This window comes from Grus americana, chromosome 2 (genome assembly GCF_028858705.1).
Source record: "Grus americana isolate bGruAme1 chromosome 2, bGruAme1.mat, whole genome shotgun sequence".
NCBI lineage: Eukaryota > Metazoa > Chordata > Aves > Gruiformes > Gruidae > Grus > Grus americana.
The window spans coordinates 46,187,570-46,211,605 of NC_072853.1; the positions used below are offsets into that span (position 1 = coordinate 46,187,570).

At 36.9% G+C, this 24,036-nt stretch overlaps 1 protein-coding gene across 3 annotated transcripts in view; it reads right to left on the reverse strand.

Moving 5' to 3' along the window:
- UBE2V2 (ubiquitin conjugating enzyme E2 V2) overlaps positions 1–24,036 on the reverse strand; it is a 29,788-nt gene continuing 5,752 nt past the window's right edge. The window contains exons 2-5 of one of the 3 annotated variants that reach the window (XM_054814756.1): positions 10,967–11,112; positions 7,626–7,751; positions 1,044–1,102; positions 1–870 (exon numbers count right to left, since the gene is read on the reverse strand). In XM_054814756.1, coding sequence (XP_054670731.1) covers positions 843–870; positions 1,044–1,102; positions 7,626–7,751; positions 10,967–11,112 — 359 coding nt within the window. In that variant the 3' untranslated portion in view covers positions 1–842. Of the gene's footprint in view, positions 871–1,043; positions 1,103–7,612; positions 7,752–10,966; positions 11,113–24,036 lie in introns of all 3 variants that reach the window. The other 2 variants (XM_054814755.1, XM_054814757.1) reach the window with 2 other exon arrangements.

Below are 24,036 nucleotides of genomic sequence, written 5' to 3' on the forward strand. Positions count from 1 at the left end.
GACACTTTCCACATTTTATTTACATTTTAAGACTAACTTTAATCTCAATCACATATCCATACATTTCCTTTGTTTCACTAAAACTTAAATGCATGGTTTATTAGAACAAAGACTGTAAACAAATATTTGCCATGTCCAATACATGTAACACACAGGAGCTGCTTAACAGAAATTAATCCCCCCATTTTATAAATACAGGTATCAAAACAATCCTGAACATACTTTGTGACACTACTAGTAGTCGGCACCCACACCCTTGCAAAATTAAACAAGATGAGCAACGGTATTCACTGTACCTGCTACTTTAAAACAAATTTAACTGCAGCTCTTTTACTAAGCAAGATGGATAAAGCATGCCATTTATATTTTGCCTTCTCAAGAGATTATTTTCAGAAACATATATTATTCCACTGCAATCTGACACTTTCTGTCATGCTTTCATCTTGTAAAACCTGAATTCCAATTTTAGGCTATTTCAGGCTTATGCTTAAATGACAGTGCCTCGATAAGAGAAAAAAAAAAATTGTGCTGCCTTTTTCTCCCATAGTGCCTGAAAACATATTGGGCATACATATATTATATATATTCTTACAAATGTCCAGGTCATGTATACCAGCTGAAATTCTTCTAATGTGTGGGTGTTTGCATTGTGAGATTTAATCAAGACATTAACATGAGTAGAAGGTTGTTGTTTTAAGACCGAAGTTTGAGAATCAGCTAAAATTAATTGTTGTAAGTTTGTCCCTCTGGAGGTTGTGGAAGCTTCATATTTTCTTTGGACATCATTAGACGTCTTAGCTCTTGAAGTACAACTTTAATGCTATAAGAATTTTGCCATTTTGCTAACACTGGTATGCTCCGTGCGTCCACCTGGAAAAAGAAGGAGGAGTTATAAATTATGATGAAATACAAAATCTCTACATAAATAACTGCTATTGACCTAGCTGTTTTAAGAAAGGGTCTAAACACTCCCTGACACTTTCTCTGTGGCACAGAGTCCCTGTGTTCATAAAATATTTTAAGGAAAACAATCATATACTTACACACAGATACAGATTCTGCAATAAATCCATGCAGGTGGACCCTTCCATCTGTGCTGATACTAATATTAGTGAGAAGGAAAGGGGTGGGGGGGGAGGAGGAGGAGATCAGCAAAGCGTTCACTGCAAAACTGGAGCCGTATCTTACAAAATTTATTCATTTGTTTCAAATTACCCTCCAAAAAGAAAAAAGTAATCACCTTCATTATGCCAATATATACACCTGGGTTTTCCTCAGTTCTTTAAAAGAACCTGCCACACAAAAGTCCATAGAATACCTTTCTAAAGGAACATTTCCCTTGTTTTTCCCTTGCCATAAGTATCGTTAGTGATTTATTTCACATTGATATTACATGATGTTTCTGATACATTAAGAGTCACTACATATATTAAGAAATGGCTTGAAATATTGAAATAAGTGATTCATAATGTTTGGACATTTCTTAGTTCTTTGCATCCTTCTTACAGTAAGTCATCTTATGGAGCCGTGAAGATTACTGTACATCACTTACCAATTTGAATATGAACTGAAAGGAAAGGACATGGGACTTCTCCTATGCGTTTATAAAACCTGTGGGACAATTTACACAATTATATTATACCAGAGAGGTTTCCATAGGAAAGTCAGCAATTGAAAGTCAGCTTGGGAACTGTTTTGGCAGCAGTTAAGCCCTGGCCACCCAGCCCCTGCAGGGAGGAACTTAAGATGACAGAGGGGTCTACAGCTCTGCAACTGCAAAGCAGGCCCACGGGCAGGAACAGGGCTATTGCACTCTACTGAATTCCATTGGCAGAGTAGCACGGGCAGCCCACATGGCTATAAAAGTGCTGGAAACCATTGCTTTATGATTTAGGCAGCATAAAACATCAAGAAGTTTCTTATCCCACCTTAATTAGGGCAAACTGAAAGAAAAAACAACACTGGAATCAGAAATAAGAACGTTAAATAGACGTTTTGTTCTAGATTGTTCGAAGTGAGGCTGTCTATTTTCAGAACACTGGATGAGACTAAGCCTTTTTGTAGGAGGAAACCAAGGCCAAGGTCTAACAACTTGCTAGCTTGCACAGCAATACTAACCCAAGAAACTTCTGCTCCCTCTCACTAGGCAGTTATTCCTCTCACAGTGCTGCTGCCTATCAGCTCGGGTGAACCATGAAATGTATGTGGAGCTATTTGCTGACCTGAACTCATAGAACCCACCTGGTTTAAAAAAACACCTTGGAAAGAAGTGCCTATGCCAGGATCCTTGATCCAGTTCACAACTCAGCGCTATAAGCATTTCTCTTCACACAAATAATGTTCTGCTCAGAGTCAAAAACCCCTTAAAGTCAGTTTAAAACCCTTGTCAGCCAAAGACAGCATATCATCAAGCCACAGTACAAGAGGCAGTCAGATTACTTAATAATTATTGCAAACATTAATAAACTAGGAAGAGAAAGAGCATCAAAAGGAAAGCTCCATTATGCAGCAAGATCATGCCAGTTTAAAATGCACAAGTGTATGAGCTAATACAGAAAGGTTTTGAAACTAACCTGATCAGACCATTACTGTAATTCTGGGACTTCCTCTACTTCTTTTTTAAAGGGTTATTTGATTTAATGTGGTAGATAAGAGGCAATATCAGAGCAGAATAATCTTTGCAACTGGAAAACAGGTTGTCTTTTCTTAAAAAACAGACTATTAGACAAAACCACCAGTGAGTAAAAGGGAAATTCTGCTGAGAGATCACCTGTGTTATCAAGTAGCAGCTTAAGTAAGGCATTAGTTAGCCTGAATCTTTGTTCTGAGGTACCAAGCTCTTAAGAGATCTCTTCCTCTCTGATCCTTCTAGATAGAATTAAAGGACGCTCCAGAGTTTCTATCCAACGAGTTGGACCCAGCAAACTAGGAACAACATGAATTCATTTCAAAAATTAGAATAGTAAATATCACACTACTCAAAATTGTTCTCCACAAAGAAAATGCCACAAGAAATGTGTGAGACCACCATTTTCCTCGTGGGGTCCTACAGAAAGAAGAACAACTTCACGCTGGTTAAGTGTCATGGTAACAGAAGATACAAGGGCTCTGATCTTACATGTTCACTTAGCATATACCTGCAGATGTTTAAGAGCTTACTTCCCCTTTCTCACACAGAGACACACTTACTAACATTTGTTCTCTACAGCTAACCTGACATCCTCTTCAATTTAGCAAAATGGAACAAAACATGAGAGTAGCACCTGAATGCTTTGGTATAGGTCCTTTGGCAGACCAGTAGTTTAAAAAATGTCAATGTTAGTCTGAATCACAGTATCTTCTACTAAAGTAGCTGAGGAAAGATCACACTGGCAAGTCAATGACCTGCCAAAAAAAAAGTAAAATCAATAATCTCCCTGAGTAAAATAGGGGAGAAAGAAGCCACAGTAAACTACTGTCAAGGACCAGGTAATGGTTGCAACAGAAGATTCCCAACAAGGAAAGACATGCATTTGGAGGTGGAAGCCCATTAAACTCTTTTAGAAGACCACTGGTAAACCAACACGGCTAAGAAGAGAAAGGTAGGTTTCGATTTTGGTAGGTTTGAGAAAGAAAACTAATATAATTATCTGTTCAGATAAAGACTGGGTTAGCAAAAAATGGCTGGAAAGGCAGTTGCTCTGGGACTCCCCAAATGAACATCTATCTTCAGCCTGGCAATTGCACTTTCATACCATCTTGCTTCTCCTCACTTCTCCTCAACTTTGCCTTTGTAGACTCTCTCAAGTCTGGAGATCTGCCACAATTACAGCACATAGCAGTCAGTCACGAGTGCTGTTCAAACAATGCAATTCTACATACACTGGCTATACTGGAATGTGAGACCTGATCACTTCAAAGTAAGCTCCTCCAGCTTTTCTTTCTTGGCTGGGAATTTATAACAACAAATTCATAGACAGTAAACTCTGCTTTAACGATGTTATGAATGTTCTCTGAGTAGACTGCTGCAACATGACATTTTCGTTGCTGTTTATCTCAAGTCTCTTTTCTGCAAGTCACCAACTTTTTTCATGACATCCTGTAGAAGTAAAGATTTCGGCTCAGGTTCTGTTTTCTGGGTTGCAGCATTTATTTCCAAGTTAGTGCAAAATAAACTTGTTCTTCATAAATTTATGAAGAACAATGATAAGATATTTGGAAGAATGACACAAACTATGTTCAAATCACACAAAGCGTTATGTAATGTTCAAATACACATCCTGAGACACAGAGGGGAAAACTTCAAGGTCACATAAAAGCTAATGAGAACTGCAACCTGAAGGCTATTTTATTCTGCGAGTATACCACTGTAAATCCTTGAACAATAGCAAGAGAATCAATATGCATAATGCATCATTTTTTCTAAACAACTGGAATTAAAACAAATAATTTTACACAATGTTGCAAAGTATTCAGTGTTTATAATGTTCCCAAGATCTTAACTTTAAGAAGTAGCAAACTGCTTAGTCTACAATAAGCATACTCAAAGCAATAACTGGACAACAGTTTACAGATTTACAGCTGACAGAGTCCCAAGTGAGTTTAAAGGAAACAAGTATTTCCAGCTGTAAATGGTATCTAAATGAACAGAAGTGACTGCAAATCCTGCAAGACAGACTGCTGAAGAGCACTCTGATGCAAAAATCAGACATCCTCAAAAGACCATGGGAAAATAAGTAGCATGTCAGAATGCAACCTGTGTTTTATCAATACAGGATACACAAGTTTCCAAGAGAAAAGACACTGCAGCGTTAAGAATGCTAATTTAAATACAGTTTTAGAACAGTAATGCCATTAGCACATACAGGCATTTTGTCCAGCCCTACATAAGTACTCAGACTAGATTTTCTGAACTTAGTACCCTAATTCTGTATACAAATGCAGTAGCTCCACAGGCAAATTGAAAAGCAGAAAACCACAAAACCTAACTTGCAGATAAGAAAAAGGCAGCGATTTAACAGGGTGAGTCAAAGCACCTAAGTTTAGTCTTTTGAGATAAAATACTCCTGAAGTAGGCCTCTCCTTACCTGCACTAAATTTATCAAACAGCGATCTCTGTGATCCCTGAAGATATGCTGCTGATGGAAAAGTTACTTACAAGTAAAACTCCTCTCTCAGAATAATCAAACAAAAAATCGGTAAACTTGTAACTGTCAGTATCAATAAATTCATTACACACATACACATTTCATGCAAAGTGTAAAAAGACATAAGTCAAGAAGGTGGAGAACCACCGCCAACAAGGCAGTATGAGACTAGCTTCCTTAGACCCCCAGTAACTCTAGCACATACCCATCTCCCCCTCCACCATTCCCACTCCAACTCAACAGAAATCACGCTCTAAACCCACACTGGGGGCCCTACTTTTCCTCAGGTGTTAACTGGCACACATCTCCTGTAAAGTGTACCTTAACAATGTTACAAACATTTTGAGTAGCATGATAATACTGCTAGGACCTACAATTTTGGTTGCTGTTTATCTCCAGTCTCTCTTCTGGAAGTCACCAACTTTTTCACAACATCTATAAGCAATGTGATCAAAAGCTGGCCCCATGTCAAAAAACAGGGTGTATGCAAAAGCATAGATAGTAGAGCTTGTCTAAAGATGAAACTGTGACTCATTCAAAGAATGCAGCAAACCGCTTATGATCTATTAAATGAAAGACAATCAGAAAGTGGGAGACCAGCTTGCAAGAAACGAAAAGGAACTAAACCAGGAAGCAGCAACGTGAACTGTTCCAGGATGCTGAACATGCCCCCCCGTTTACCTGACAGATTCTAGTGAGCACAATGGTGAAATAAGCTAAAATGCAAGTCACCAGGACAATGGGCACATTAAAAATTACATAATAAATGCATTTTAAATTCATCAGTTATGAAAAGCATTTTCATTAAAAACTATCTAGTCCTATTTAAATTCATTAAAAAAATAATTATGCATTTGCATAGCAAATCCTAGTTTATAAGTTGAAGTAAAATTGAATGAAGGCTTTGTATAAGCATATAAACTTATTAAAATCAAACTTTTGTGTAGCAATTCCTAGATTTCAACAGTGCTTTTAAAATCACCAGGTGGATTTCCTGTCACAGTGTTCACCCTGCTCCTCAGCAAGCAGAGCGTAGACTTCTTCAACAAAAGCCAACCAACTTGATAAACACGAGCCTTCAGGCTCTGCAGGTCTGAGATTCTGCTTCCGGAAACCAACACCTACTCTCAGGCATGCACAGATGAAGCAACGAGAGCATTCTTCTTTACTGATTCAGAATAAAACATGTTCCCAGGGAGAGATATGAAAATAATATTACAAACACACTAAAAACTCTGCTGCATTCCAGATTGGCAGCTTTTACTAGTCACACATCTATTTTAATAAACATATATACCTAGGCAACAAGCCACAGTTGTGATGAAGGGCAACAGCTGGTTTGTAGATAGCAATTTTAATAAGATCTTCAGGTAAAGTTGGCTACACAAGAAGTACTTTCAAATTAATTTTAGATTATTTCTGAAGTGTTAGTGCATTTGCTTTGGACAACCACTACCCTACCACCCACAATCGCTCAAACAAACCCCTAAGAATCTCTCCCTCCGCTACAGTCATTGGGATACTTGAGCTTCACATTTCAGTACTGTTAATTACACAAATGCAAGTCCATCTTTCTTTTAAATCTTGCAAATTATTTAAAACCCAAAGATGCTCTCTGACTCACCTCTAAGTATTACCTTAACCCAAATACTTGGCATTCACTAGAGACAAATGTACACACAGACAAGTGTGATATAATATTGTATTTCCTGCTGATATACACATATACCACTGTAAACAGCAAGACAGCTCACACCTCTTTTCACTGAGCAATAATGAAGTACCTCAGAGTTATTCACAGGATAAAAGTACCTAGTGAATAATGGAGTAACAAACATGGTTGAAGTGCTGCCATTGATCATGTATGTGAACTCATCCCACCCTAAGTAGAGGATCAGTGAAAGTAACTTATTGCAAATTGATCTTTAAAATGAAAGTGATTACTATCTACATCAAGAGACATTAAGACTGAAGCTCAGAATCACCTTGGATTTGAATAAACCCAGTATAAAGAAAATAAGGGTTTAAATACATCCGTTCATTACAGGTGAGTTACTAAACCCAGAGTGAGACTCATCAGGAATAACCTCAATTTTTAATTAATGGAAACATCAGAAACAAGTTTGTAGTACTCCTGCTACAATATGAGTCTAATCTCCTCTTATAAAGTATTACAAGGGAAATACCTACATGTGGCTTAAACACTTTTTTTTTCTTGTTCAAAACTAAAATCTTCAGCTTCATTTAAAAGAAACAACTGTTTCAATGCTATAAATAATGCTCGTCTCATTGATAAGCCACTAAGAACCACTAACATATTGTAAATACCTGAAGATTTGAAGTTGTTTAAATCAAATTTTGGTTGCCTACTAAGTACTTATATTGTAAAGTTTAAATATGAAAGCTCTGTCCAACATGCATATTCCTCACCCAGGTTCTTCACAGAAATAATTTATAGTACAGATTAACAACATGGTTGATCTTACCATTTCAACTTACCATTCCATTGGAATTATTTATTCCATTCATATTAATTTTAGTTACAAATCTAACTGTAGGAGGTGCTTCTGGATATTTAGGTCCACACTCTACTTTCAGACTGTATATTCTGTTTTCATAGTTTGTCTAGAAAGCAAAAAGACAGACTAATGCATCTTACTGAAAGCTGAATATTAAAATAAAATACAAAAACAAAGGCAAGAGGAATAAAGATTAAGAAATATGAAAAAATTATAAATCTGACAGTATTATGTACCAGTTGATGGTCTTGAATTACTGATTGATATTCCACTGCTTTGGTTATATTGATTACTTGATGAATATGTATAAATTACACTACTTATTGACTGCACCATACTAAAGTTTTAACAGAATGCAATTCTTTTTTTAATTCATATTTATTCTTATCCTTCCTACCCACCTGCATTCCCAAAACAACTTTGGCACAGTAATGGGCTGACGGAAAATCAACAATCTTTAGGAAAATTACTGCTTTCCCCTATAAAAAAAAAAATCTAACACTGAAAAAAAATTGGAGATGGGGAAAGACGAAGATGCCACTAACCTAACAGTTAAGACACGACCAAAAATAAGATGAAAATAGTACTTGCAAAAAACATACTGCAGAAGTAATTAACACTCCAGAAGATATCCAAGACTTCCATAGCTGAGGATTGCTTAGTTTACTAGAGGATTTACAAACTTTGGACAGTAAAGTGACAGCTAGCTTGCTGAAGACATCACTTCAAAGTGACCATGAGACAGATCATTCTAAGTGCAAATATATTTTGAGAAAGTCCAACCAGAAATGAATACAATTCTATCTTTTTTTTTTAATCTTGTCAAGTAGGCCATGCACAATCAAAAGTATCAGTGGCACTGCTGGTCACCGATGCATATGCCTCTGTGCTCCAAATGGAAGATAAACCCCGTTTCTACACCTCTATTTCCATTGGCACAACAGATACAGCTAACATGAACCCACAGCAGTAACATTCCTCTGAACTTTCCAGAAGTACCATCTTTAAGCTGTTCTGCATCAGCCAGCTGTCACTCTCTCCAAGTAGAAGTATCAACCATGCAGTCAAGTTATCAAGCGACAGTCCACTCTGTGGTCAATTAAAAGGCACAGCAGAAATCAGACTACTGAAGCACCCTAACTGTGTCCTATAATTTTGAGAAGCCACAGAGACTGAGCAGCAAGTGGGTCAGAAAGAAACAACGTGAAGCAGGACATCCACTGTTAAGAAAAAGGTTTTCTATTAATCTTTCTCATTAAAAGTTAAAGTCCCAGTAAAAGTAATCTTGACCTGCTACAGGTAACATAGCTGCTACCACAGCAAGAAAATACAGTAACAAAAATTCTCATTGTTCACTCGGATAAAAAAAAAAAATTACTTCCCCAGAGACGGATGCTGTCAGTTATAATGGAAATAGGCCAAAATGTATATACACTGCTCACAAATGAAAAATCCTGACAACAGCTCTCATTCCCTTATTCCTATCCAGGTGGCTTCTCAGTTTTGCTTACTGTTTCACTGCAAGCCAAGCATCCCTGGCCAGCACCACAAAAAGCCTTAAAACCCCATTTTTTCAGGGTCAGAAAAATGTTTCCTTTAATCCAAAACAAATCTTCCCCTCCCCCCTCCATGTTGGTTCACCCTTCAAATGAAGCAAGAAAAAATCTGGTAAGCAATTTTTGCACAGCTCTAGAGAAGCCACGTACGTGAAGAAATACATGCTGTGGATAGTAATAGCAACTTTCTCTGTGTTCTGCCTAACTGTACACTATATATGTAACAACCAATTCCAAAACCACTCATCTTCTACAAACCCTGAAACTGTATATGCAATTCTTCTCATCAAAGTGCCACCACTGGCTTGGAAGCTGGTGGCTTTCACTTTCTACAATCACCACATACTGCAAGTCATTCTATGAGCAAGGTCGCATGTCCCTACAATGGCCCAAAATGCACTCTTTTATAAAGAAAATAAAATGACAGCATTATAAATTGACCAGAATTAAAAGTGCATCCCAGGTTGTTTGTGTTTGGTGGTTTTTTGTTTTATTTTTTAAAACATATGGGCTCCTACATAATAATCACTCCCTTCAAAGACGTGTTAGGAGTGTACCTTAGGTTGAACCAGAAACCAGTCAGTTCTGGAGGCTGTTTAGGAGAGTCAGGGAGACACTACTTTTGTCAGCTCACATTTGCAAGTTCTTTTCAAAACCCGTGAGACTACAAACTTTCTTCAAAATGTATTCAAACACTGTGATTCCACAGAAGCTAGTATCCAAAGCATACCGTCATTACGCTTATATTTTAAATTTGTTCTCTCTCAAATGCAACCAAATCTTAGGAGCTCAGCAAAATTATGCAGACTGTTCAAACAGTCTGCTGCAAGTTGCAAATAACTCTGACTTGCAAAATGAGCTTGAATTACACTAAATCTAACTCTGGAAGTGTTACTCTGGAAAACATTATCTTCACTGAGGCCAATTTCTGATCTCAGTTCTTGTCTTGTTCTTCCAATAAGCCCTGCAGCACTGAAGGACACACTAGAGAGTAACCTCATGTTAGCGGTGCAAGACAGATGCTAACTTAGAGCTAGTTGAAGTATACTCATTTAAAGTTCTCATTTACACAGTGACCTTTTGTATCATATTGCAACTCATGAGAAAGTGCGCACAAAAGTCAAGTAAAGATGTGTCCCATTCGTATTTCATGAGGCTGATACTCAGACACAAGAGATGATTACTTCTCCTGCAGGTTTTATCAGTCTAGATGACATTCTACAGAACTTAAAAGGTCAGAAGGATTTGAACTTTGTGTATATATTTAATCTTATTAGAGGTAATTAAAAACTGCTTGGTCTTTAGGCATGATTCAACTGAAATGCATGAACTGCCATACTGAAAGACTATTCAACAACACTTGTGAAAGTTGAAAATATACTGCCAATTTGCTGCAGAATTGAAATTACTAGGCACAGATGATCAACGGTGGAAAGACAGTTACCCTGTTTACTGCACTATCACTGTACACTTATGTGCAGTAATGGTGGAAATACAGACTGAATATATTCCTAACTCAGAAATAAGTCTCAAATCCCAACTGGCTTACATGGACAGCTGCAGAAATGTACTAGGAGATGCTAGACTGAAAACACTGACTAACATGCCAAGCAGTGATGGATTCTAACATGAATATACAGTGTTTCTACAACTTCATACATTGAATTTTAATCAATTCCTTTACACCGTAGCAAAGTTTTGGGTTTTTTTTTTTTGCATTTTGTATTGCCTACAAACTTAACTCTTTTAAATTCATCACACTTACCCTCGGTGGCCCAATAATCATTCCTGTCCATCTGGTGAGTGTCATATCTTCATCATCTTCGAGGCCCCAGCTTACTGTACCATCACCTACTCCTTTCTGCCCTTCTTCAAGTTCTTCCAACAAGCGAAAATTACGAGGTACTTTAACTAAAGAAAAGGGAAGAATGTAATTAATACTGCCCACATTAAGGAAAAGGTAAACAATTTCATTGCTTTTATATGTAATGCACTAGCAACTGCTGAATATACTTTCAAAGCCAAACAAGTATTTCTTGCATGATTTAGCACTCAAATTGTTTTGAAGTAACTAACCACTTCAATGGAAGCTAGTTACTACCAAGTGATAGCAATACAAACTGTAAAAGAGATAATAAGAGAGCTCTTTTTAGTTAGACATGGCTTAATTCAGATTCTCTTTCCCAAGAACAGTACTGTTGGGAGCCAGTACGTTTTAAAAATCAATTTACTGTCTGTCAAGTTCTAGTCAACTAGAATCCAAATAAAATTGATATGGCAATTTCCCTCAAAAATAATTAAAGAATGCAACATTTAACATGACCTTAATAAATTTAAACTGGAAGAGAAATACTGAAACATTTTCACTTGATTTCATTTGATTTAAAACCAAAACACCTTAATATCTGAAAACAAATTAAAAATCAAGTCCTTTTTAATCCACTGATTATTATTCCCACTTAACAGAGAAAAAAAATAAGAAGCACAGAAACACTGATTAAGTTGTTAGAGAGAGATAATGACATATTCACAACAGAATATAAAGATGTACTGCCTGTAAAGAGAGCCAAGTAATATTCACTTGCTGAACTATAATTACTGGATTTTGATTATTATACATGAAAACAGACAGATATTGATAGGTATTAAACAAGTGAATGCTTAATTGCCTTACATCACAGAAGCTAAAATGGTATTTCAGCACTGATGTAGGGAACAAAGCTAATTAACAGTTATGCATGTAATTACGGTATGCTTTTATTTTCAAATAAAATATGCACAATGATGTAGCAGCAATATTACAATACAATAAAACTTCAATTTTCTTATAGTTGCTTATAGCTATTTTTTTTTTTCTTACAGCTACTTATAGCTATAGTGTTTTCCATGATTTTTACTAGAGATTCTTGTACTGGAAGAATCCAGGTACTCTATAAAACTAAAACTCTAAGACTGGGTACATACAATGTTGTTAGCAAGGAATACATACTATGCAAGTTTGAAAAAGATGGGGGGGCAAAGAAAACTGTTTTTCATATCAGTTATTTAGTTACTGGGATTTCAGGTTTTACAATACACCTAGTCTGTATTCCAAGCCACCTCTATGCAAAAAATTAAAACCAGTAATATACAATTCTTCAGTCAATACGTATGCATATGGACCACTATAAAGACACCCTTCAGCAACTATTCAAATAGCTTACCTTGCGTAACTATGGTTTCTCTTAAACTGTGTTTAAAACATTCATTTTTTTTAAAATAACTAGGGAGAGGCTGCTAAAAGTTGCAGAAACGATTGTCTCCAAGTTCTCGAAATTCCCAGGGAAGAGCATTAAGAGTATAGTATCAGGACAGTGCAAGGAAATGAAATCACTCATGTATGGCCTCACCTTCCTTCCTGGTTTGGTACTGCCACTCATCTGAGCCCATAATGAGCTACTTCAGCTTGCTAACTGAGTAGAAAATTATACATTTTGCTTAGTCTCCTGACAGCTTAACAAACCAGCCCAGCTCACAGAGAGATCTGACAAATCCTAGCATGAAAGTGCAGCCATGGCAGCAAAAACTCAGATAATCTTGATGTAAAAATGTGGTTTAATGGAGTTAAACTACTCTGGAAGCTTATTTTCACAGATAAAGAGTTCACATATGATTACCTGAAAGTACTAGCATAGTACATCAAGGAGCAGATCATTTCTCAATACTTTAGCATAGAACCTTTTAAAAAGCTTCACTGAAATTCATTTGTCCATTCCTTTGGTCCCATCCTGACTTGTTATTAACATTAGATCTGTATATTTACATATCTAATTCAGACTAGCGATGAGAACTGACAATCATGCTTCTGTCACATTATAGAGCACAAGGTTTTTAGTTTTGCTCCAGATTCATATGTGCTCTGGAATGGAGTCTGCCAGTAAAAGGCTAATGCTAAACTGGGAAAAAAAAATAATAAACCAGCAGGAAAAATTTCTACTAAACTTCCTGCTTTGCATCACATGACTGAATAGCTTCTGATTGGTATGTGGAGCCTCAAACAAAAAACCCCTACAAACAACCCCCACCCCCCAAAATCCATGTACTTTAGTATCCAACCGTTATCTTAGACTTCTCCAGTGGCTTCAATCCACCATTTCTCAGAATTCTTGCTCTGACTGAAGAAATTCTGATTTATAGTTTACCTCTTTAAGAAGCACATAAAGGATGGAAGCAAAGTTTATTTCTGACCACCTGCTGTCACCTTTCAGTGCAGCTGAGATGATCTAACTGCTCATTGCCAGGAGAAGAGGTTCCATGCCTTCTTCTCCCAAAACTCTGTTGTTCCTGCACTAACCAGCCTCCTCTATTCGCCAAACTGGCACACTAATTTAGCAAAAAAATCCTTTAGGCAAAAAAATCAAATCAAACCAGTTAATCAAGTGATTTGACTCAGGAATAAAGATCAACAAATGCCGGAGATGACTGCTGTGTCTTTCAGTGCCTTCCTTTGCAAAACCATGGGTGTGGGGATGAGGAAGCTTTTTGTGGCAAAAAGCCATTGGACTGGCTCACTTGTATCATAAAATTGTATTCAACACACAAAACTGTAGGAGGTGACAGTTACTAGAAAATAACATCCCCTTATGACCAACTGTCCTGTGTTCATCACATTTTTTCCAGTATGTGTTCTGTGCTCACTAGTTCCCCTAACTGCCCAAGGGGAGCAGTGAAGGACTTGGGAAACCTCCAGAACATGTCCAGAAAATAATTTAGATCTCCTCTGAAAAGAGCCAAAACATGTGACAGCAAGTGCCAGGCTCCCCACACACTAACATTCCTATCAGTCCTAGAACTAGATAACAAAACACTGCTCTGAAGTTAAAAGTAAGAGTCAAAACACCTAGTATAAAAAAAAAAAAAGAGAAAAAAACCCCACGAAAACTACCAAAAAATCCAACAACAGAACAAACAAAAAACCACACCACCCTACTGAGATTCCAACCCGTTAAAAAATTCTCAGAAAAAAGATGTTAGTTCTCAACTAAAACTGGACCAAAGATATGCACAAACAGGTTCTCTTTCAGAAAGTTACACATCCTACATTTGCGCTGGGGTCACCAGAAATGATTGTATAAATTAAGATAAAACCACTATTTCATAAGAGTACTTCTATATTTAAGGTACTGAGTTCACTTACACGACCGTATTCTACTCTTTTATCTATGAGTTCACAGGAGATGCACAAGATCTTTCTTTTTATGAAACCCTACATTTAAGACTTGGACAACAACCTCTCCCACTCTATTTCCAAAGAGATACCCTGATTTGTCAGCTGACATCAGAGGCGCAGAGCAACAAGCCATGCACATTTTAATTATGAGTATTTACAAGAGCTTTCTGCAACAAAGGATTACCAGGTCAACTATTTCCTAGCTTGCAAAAAACCCCAAAAAAGCCCAACACAACAAAAACAAAACAAAGACCACCACCCCCCCACACCCCACCCCCAAAACCCTCCATTAAACTTCTTCTATGTCCCTGGCACATATGATTAATGTTTTATACTCAATACTTCAAACTTCAATTGAAGTCACTACTGAATGCTTTACTAGAAAACCACTGTTGACAGATTTCTGACAAGCAACACGGAATGCTTTCAAAATTAACACACTGAATAAAAAAAACCAAACAACACCTTACCTTTATAATTAGTCTTAGAAACTACCAGCAAAATTAACTGAATTCAATGGTAGTGCTGTCCTGAACATCCACTCATTGCACTTGTACACACTATTGCACTCTACATGTTTGCTTTGGTCATGTTATAACCTTTACACAATCCAAATCTAGCTAGCTTGAAGAACAGAATATGCGTACAAGACTGCACCTTCTTTCCAGTGAAACAACAGCAAGAATTTCTATCTAGATCAAGTAATGATGGTCTGGATCTTTTGGAAATTAAGTTTGCTCCTACTATAAAGTAAAAAATTCTTGTTCTTCTCACTATTTCATGTATTCCAGAAGGCAGAACCTGAATTGTATGTTAATGGTGCATACACAACTTGCAGCTTTGTCTCTAATCCAGACAATACAATTCATCAAATATCTGCTAAAGACTTTGAAATAGTTCTTGACAGAAATCTGAGTAGGAATCAGTATTTCATTTACAGAATTTGGACAACAAAACAACATTCTTCTGTTCTAGTTTGCAGCTCATCAGCACCAGGAAATTACAGAAACCACCCCCACTCTTCAGCCAACTACCAGACCTCAGGTGTACCTCCTGGAACAAGTGGTGGCAATTGAAGAGAGAAATGCCTCTAGCCTTTCACCACCATGGGCCTGCCAAATACTGTTCTCCCCAATTCCACTTGCTGATGGTACCACTCACCAGCTTCAAACAAGTGCAGACAGGTTGTTTTTACTCCCTGTAACATGCATCCCCCAGCTAAAACCTCTCACTTCCAAGTGAAGGGGATTAAAGCAGTCATGCGATTTTATCACTGGCAGAGCTATATGAATGGTAAACTCCACTCAATAGGCTGTGACTAACGGCTAGGTACAGCACTGCATTCAGCACCGCTATTTGCAATGATGGACTATGGCTCTCCATGTGAAAACATAGCTGGGTTCATCAAGATTAAACAAAACAAAAGGAACCTCCCCTGCTCAACCTCTTTTTTGTTTATCTGCAAAGCTTACCTCACTGTGGATTTTACTGACAAATACCTCCTACACCCCGTGCTGGTTTTGTCTGGGATAGAGTTAATTGTCTTCATAGCAGCTAGTATGGGGCTGTGTTTTGGGTTTGTGCTGAAAACAGTGTTGATAATATAGAGATGTTTTCATTATTGTTGAGCAGTGGTTACACACAGTCAAGACCAAAGGGATACTCCATACCATGTGGCATCACGCTCAGCACATAAAGCTGGGGGGGGAAGAAGAAGGAAGGAGGGGAAGTTTGGAGTGATGGCATTTGTCTTCCCAAGTAACCGTTATGTGTGATGGAGCCCTGCCTTTCCTGGAGATGGCTGAACACCTGCCTGCCCATGGGAAGTGGTGAATTAATTCCTTGGTTTGCTTTGCTTGCATGCATGGCTTTTGCTTTACTTATTAAACCGTATTTTCCTCAACCTATGAGTTTTCTCACTTTAGTCCTCTGATTCACCCCACCATGAGGGGAGTGAATGAGTGGCTGTGTGGTGCTTAGTTGTCAGCTGGGGTTAAACCATGATACCCCCAAAACCATACACAGGAACTGTCAAACAGTATTTACCAAGTTTTCACAAAGAATTGAACATATTTCACTTAAACAAACAAACAAAACAACATCCACTCATGCTTACATATACCAATAGTTTTTAATTTAGAAGTTTAATCGTGAAACTGGACTACAGTAACTGGTCCCTATTAGAAATCCATGAAATTAACGGTGAATTTAATACCTTGGAACAATGAGAGAAGAATAAAAGCAGAATCAGTAAATAAAGACTTAAATTAAGCAGGAGGGCCTACTTTCATACATATGGAGCTACTTCAGACATCACATTCTAAACCATCAAATTAATAGAAGCTAGTAGTACACTATCCCACAGGACAAGTTAGAAAAGAAGTTAGAGCTATGCTTTTATCCAGAAGCTGCATAACCTAAAAAAACATCGGGGGGGGGGGCAGGCAAGGAGCAGGGCAGGGTGAAAGGAATCTTCAGTATCCTTTAGTAGAATCAACAACTTTCACTGAAGCAATAAAACGGAATTGCCTGGATGGACCTGCTCTTGCTAGTATGTCAAGACACAGTTCCACAGTTGGTAATGCCAGATCACCCAGTAGTACAGAGATTTAATCATCATGAAGACAGAACACACAATTGCATGCATGTCAAATTTGACAGAGCCCACTGGCTATACTAAATCACATTTTTAAACAAATCACATGGACACACACCTTCTAATACAGTTGGGAGTCCCAGGTCTCTGCACATCAAATGATTCTTTGCCATGTGACAGTCAAGAGTGGGATAACCTACACTGTACTCCTCCCTGACGCATATAAAAGGGAGCCATAACTCTAATTTTTCACAGATGATTGACTCGGAACCTACAGTATGAGGTTTTCTGTTATATCCAAAACTATTTTTTATAATACTTGTCTGTTACAACATCCATACCAACATTCAGATTCTCTTAAAACCTTCCTTAGCTCTTGGCTTCAATCACTCCTGAAAGTTACATCCATACCAGGAGCCTTTTACCATAGTTATACCAGCACACCCCATACTGCCAGCGCACTCTCCAACACAGCTATAAAAACAAATCTTAATATGGACCCAAGAACAAGTTAATATCAGTAAATTACACATTAACACAGCCAGGATACTGTCAGGGATGCTATTCTTCCTGATTGAGACAGCTCTGTCAGGAAAAGTCTGTAGTATAAACAATTTTGAATGTATGAGTTTTCTTTTGCCCATTGACTTCCAGCTAACGGAAACTGAAAAAAAATGTATAGCTTGGTAACAAAACCAAAAACTCTCAAACCCCATTTAACAGCTTCAGGCTGTCATAAAAGTAAGTATTTTTTAATGACAGGGAAGGAGGGAGGGATGTCAGCCTTGCAAATTCTAAGCCATAATACAATTTCTCCTGGGGCTGGGAGGGGAAGGAATAAAAAATTCCAAAGAGAAACACATAGAAAATAACAGGTTCCTTTCAGTCTGAACAATTCAGAAGTCATCTTGCTCTGGACAAAATAAAGCAAGAAACTGAAATACTAAACTAACAACAACAATACACCACACACCCACAAAAAGAACATAAAACAACCAAAGCCTTAAATAGGTCCTGAAATGGACAATACACAAAAAAGAGAGGAAAGAGGGCTGCATCATGTGAAACATACACTATTCTGGCTGCAAAAAATATTCCTGTGGAATTAAATTTTTGGAAGATATTCTTCTCTGAAAAAAATGCTGGGTTTTTTTTAAACATGACATCACATACTCTTTTGCCTAGTAAAATATTCTGTGAATACACTAAAAAAAAATGGCTGACTTACTATCAGGAACCTACTGTCAAGACGTATTACCAGGTTTACTGTAATTACATTGTAATTATCTGAGGTTGATCATGGTAACTTGGCTCCAAAAACCATTAAGTATTTCTAGGAACTTGCCTATTAACAAAGTTAGACATGGGAGTTTTGTCTACAAAAGACCTCCACCACTAACATTAGTAATGGAATGCAGTAATTCAAGAGTGAACTTTTTCTGTTGTTTTAAATCAATAATGTTACCATGCACATAGTAAAAGCACTGTTTCCAATAACCATGAAAACAACACGACTCTTGTTCAAGGCAAATAGACATTTTCAGTGAAAAGCAATAATTTTTTTTCTAGCAACTACGAAATCATCCAGTTGCTGCTGTGGAACTCAATCTGTGAATCAACCCAAACATGCGCTACCAAATGTATGGTGAGCCTGTGCTGAGAAAACTGGACCTTCGTTACGTTGGTTTGATACACCTGGATATTTCTGTTAATTGAAACTACTGCTGTCTTAGAGTTATGGGTACATCCCCCTTCTCTGAACTGCTTTCCAATCAAGTTTTGATATACTTCAGTAAAATTCAAATTCTTGATTCTGTTTATCAGTAGTATTCATCAAGCTACGTTTACTATACACTATTTTTCTCTACTTTCCTTCAGTAAGTATGTCCCAAAGCAATAAATTTTTGGGCAACAGAATATTCTGCATTAACAGTTTTGAGTTTAAATTAGGAAAATACTATGTTATCTTCAATGGTGAAATGAAGGTATTTAGCAACAATATGCGGCCTGTACACATTGACCAGGACGGTGAATAAGGTACTGAGCAATTCTAGCATGTATTGATGAAACATCCATATAATGCAAGTATAATGTTTTCCACAGGAACATTCCAATCATCACTGATTTCAGCACATAAAATCAAAAACACAATACAGAAGGACTTTAATAAAGCCACTCGGTGCAGATAGATGACATAAAAAAACCCCCAGAACACTCCAAAATTTGCTTCCAAAATTAATCATGGGCAAGCCCTCAAAACCAACAGTGATCTTGAATGCTTTCTTCTCTATTTTGCTAGTGTCTAAAGTGTGCATTGTGTCAGATCAATTGAATTGCGTCTTGTCATTATTGTCCACAACTGGCTAAGCTGTAAGCAACAGCAGTTTACATCTGCGGACTCATGAAGACTAACCTAACTAAGCTTACCTGTGGAAAGTTTCTAGGAATAGAAGTTCAAGAAGAAAAATCAGTCTGACATAATCAGGTAAAAATCCATTTCCATGTAAAATGAAATTATATTCATTCCAAAAGAAACAGACAAAACAAGATGACTAACTTTAAGAATTAGTAAGAAAAGAGATGAGTAGCAGGTAAGTTTTCACAGCTCAAGTAAATGTACATCAGTGAACACGTATAGAGCAAATGGCCATTTATTCAATGTGTTCCATGTTTATCACCATTTAGAGCCAGTTTTGCTACAGTCCTAAACATCAGAAAACTGCCACCTCACAAGAATTAAAGAAATCACCTGTACTCAGAGCTGGTAAGAACTGAATGGGCTATTCCACTTCTTTGCAGGACTAAAGTTTTATATATATATATATATATATATATATATTTATAGTCACAGCAGTGTGAAAGGTATAAACTTTCATCTTAAAACTTACCTTTTGGTTAAAGCTAACTAAAGTAATATTCCTTTTCAGAATTACATTGGTGATCACTTCTATTTAATTCACTTAAGTGAAATCTTACATTTGTTGGTATCTTAACAGACATAGTTCAGAACTAAAGTTCGGCTGTATGAAAACAACTTCCTTAGGAATTTCCTTTATATTTGAATCTAGCCACTGCCATAAATATCCTATATATAGCTTATATTAAGAAGGCACCTAATGAGAAACTCTTAATACAACAGAAGCCTCAGTCATTTATTGCAATCCAGCATGCACATTTTGGCTGAGGGGAAAAGGTCTGGAGGGGTGTAGGGGTATTTATACCTTTAGGAGAGGGCACAAACACTAGTGTTTAAAAAAAACAAAACAAACAGTAATTTCATTGAAGACAGAACACAGGTTTACAGAAGCAGATTTTTTTTCCCCCTTTACTTTCAATTTCATTATGCATATTCATAACATTAATACACTGCCAGTTATCTACTAGCAATAATAACTGAGAAAGATAAATTCTAAATAGAACGATATTGGCATGTTTACTGTTTTTTTCAGTAGTAGTTGTAGTTGCACTGTGTTAAAATTTGCATTTAATACAACTTAAGCTGGTCCATCTCATACTTTGGGTTCAGCTGCCAAATACAGTACAAGAGGTCTTCAAAGGAAAACAGAACTTACTTTATACTTGCATGTTTAAGGACAGGCAGACTAACTTAAAAAGGAAAGGCCGTAAGCAGAAGTATTGTCCACTACCTGTCAGCTCCTACTTTCAAGGGTGAGCCCATCTCAGATGCATCTGGTGGTATCCAATTCTGTCATTTACCTTTCACATACATCTTAACAGCTGCACTCACAAAATAGAGAACGTAGTATATAGTGATGGACAGCCTCACAAGAAAGCAGAGGTGGTAATACCAGTTTGTCTTACAAGGCCCCAGCTTACATTGAATTGAAAAAAAAAAGTGTATTTAGACACCAGAAAACCATAATAAAGCTTTCAATATATGAACAATATTAAAGTTTATTTAATTTGGGGGGGTGGGAAAGAAAGAAATTAATTTCTATAGATCCAGGCATTAGTAGTTGAGATGTCATAAACACATATCTGATTTACAAACACACGTAAAAATGGCTTAAACCACAAATCTTGATGCTGGAGTAAGAATTCTCAGCATATCAAAACTGCAAAAGCGACATCAGTTTATTCAATGTGTTTCAGTTGCTGTTGGTTTCATAGAAAGAATGATGAGACCTCAAACTTGACTTCTCCAGCATTTCAAATGTATAACTTCATAGGAAAAAATATGTGCAATTTTAGGGTTTTTTAGCTATGTTTTTAAGTGTGAGAAATTACTAGCAGAACAAATAGCTCCACTATCAAGGCATCTTCACCTAAGAAGTCCTCCCTTCTTTTCTCTTATCCTGCCTCTTAGATAACCAGAAGGAAGTGATCTAACTGATCCTAGTAATTCTGAGCTCTACCAATTCTGTTCCATAAGTCATGAGATTATTTACTGAAGGCAGCCTTGTGGACAGGACTTCTCCTGTGATGGTCAACTTCCTCCACGAAAATGTTTAGCTTTTATTCACTTCTAACCGTGCTCATGGCCACTCCTCTGTCTCCTCCTTCCCTGCTCCCCACTGTCAGTCACTCCTTTCCCCTTAACTCACCTTTCCCAGAAGAGCAGCAGACAGAGGGAGATTCAGCTGCCATTAACTATCTGATTCAGAGCTGCTCCACTCTGATCAGCATGCACAGAAAAGCCATTTCTCACAAATCCCAGCAAGTTTTTCCCATTCTGCACCATCTCTCCTTACCAAAGTTCATGTCTCACTGAAAACCTCCATTCCCCATCTCCTGCAGTCCAACTTCCAAACGCCCTCTTCACCCTCCTGATTTTTTATGTAGCAACGATACCCTAAACATCCTAAAGTCGTACAAGGTTCAACAGTAAAGAAGCATAAGAGCCGTCATATGTACGTCAGTGAGCAGAAGCACACAGAGTAGTTAAGATTGGATATGTGCACACACAGAATATAGTCCAGATCTGAGAGAAACTCCAGCTGGACTCAACTTTGTTAGCAAGGATGCAACAGTTACAGTATTTTCATGCAAACAGAATCATATTGAGTACAGCTGCTGGCACAGAATTACTAATGGTGCTCATATAAATTGCACTAACGAAGACACTCGCTTCACTAACAAATTTTGCTAGACTACAAAACAGTGAAGGCATAAGCAAGCTCTCAGTATAAAAAAAACCAAAACCCAAACAAGTTTTAAATAATTAAAATACCTCATCCAAAAACCCCTCAAAAAATAGTTATCACACCAATAGAAAACTATAGTGTAAAACCACTAGATTGCAGTCCTAAAAGAAAATTGGTGTAAATTGCTTAAAACTAATTTTACAAATTTACACCAATATTAATGGCACAAATTTATCAGTCTATATTATATTTAAGTGCAAGTTTTTTGTTGTTATAAACAAGACCACTGTTAACTCAGATTTTACTTATGTTAGACACTGCATGTCCAGTTGTGCCTAACCATAAGAAAAACCATACAGGAATTAAACAGTTAAGTCACTAAATAGCTCATCAGTTGACATCCAAGCTGTTTTGGTGAAGGGTGGAAATGCATAGGCTGACTACGGTTTAAAATTTAACTCTATAGGCAACCACTGAATGAAACACAGATGACAGATTAAATGGTTCAACTGTCTTCCCACATGCTTTAGTATATGAAGCGATAGATTATGAAAAATGACACATTGTGATGCTTAGCAAATTGAGAATTTTATTACTATTTCAATTTTGTACAAAACAATGTAAGGCAGAGAGCCAGTAAAGAGGGTTTAGAAAAGATATCCGTCACTTCAAAAACCACCAGCAATATTAGTTGTGATTTAATAGTCTAAGGAATCAGGATTTTATCAGAAAAAGAAATCTTTCCAATTTCTCTCCTCAGAAGCTAAGGAAAAAAAAAAAAAACCCCAAACCAAAACCCACCCAAACTTGTTTAGCACAAATTAATCCCACTATTAAAACCATAAAGTTATATAAAGGCAGAAAAGGCTAAAGGAAAGGTATAATGGCAGGTAAGCTCAAGTTTTGAAAGTTTCATTTTAAACCTGAGATTGTGTTGGTAGAGAGGAAAAAGGATTTCAAACACATACTTTTTAAGTTATCTTTTAAAGTATGATGACGTAAAAAAAAAAAAAAGATTCTGATAACAGGACAGGAGGAGTGGGAGACTAGGGTACTCAGCAGAGACCAGTATGTCCTTGTCAGGAAACAGCTTTCACAGGGTCTGCTTTAATAGTAAGACTACAATGTGTGACACAGATAACAGGAGTAGCATCAAGGATTTAGTTTAGCAAAGCTGTAAAGCTGTCTAAAACAGGTTACAAGTCATTGATTAGCAAACAGTTGTTCTAAGACTTGCATGAAGGTGCTTTCCAACATGACTCAGCACCCATCTACAGTCCAAAACATAAAGATCCTTTATCTATATAAAACAAATAACGTGATCCATTGTTATTCTTCCAGTTGTACACGTGAGCATACATTTATGGATATAATCAGCAAATGTATTGGTCACCACATATTTAGTAACATGAACTGCCGTTAAATTATTTTTCTACATTATTTTTGTGACAGTCATATTTCAACCTGCTATTTTCTATATGCTATGGTACTCAAAAGTTCAAATTATTTAATATTTACACAATCACATATTCCACTACAGTGAAAAGAAAGAAAGCTTACGATTTCTTCCTTGAAAGAGTTTTAAGTTATATGAATAAAATCAGACATTTTACTAAGACTATATTGATATCCTGAGTAAATGACATTATTTTTACATGTATTGTATGTACATGTATTTTTACATGTACATACATTTACTTAAGCAAATTGCAAACACACTTAGCTGTCCAGTTTTGAATAGTCACAAATGCAAAGGAGGTGATATTTTTTCTTTGTGTAGTTTAAATATGTCCAATGCAAAAAAAAAATTTAAAAGGGGATATTGAGCCTATCCAGATGTTAGATGTCATTTTTCTGACAATTTTTTTAAATCTAGTTGGAGCTTCTCATCTTTCTGAATAAAGAATTTAGAGCTCTGGAGTTCT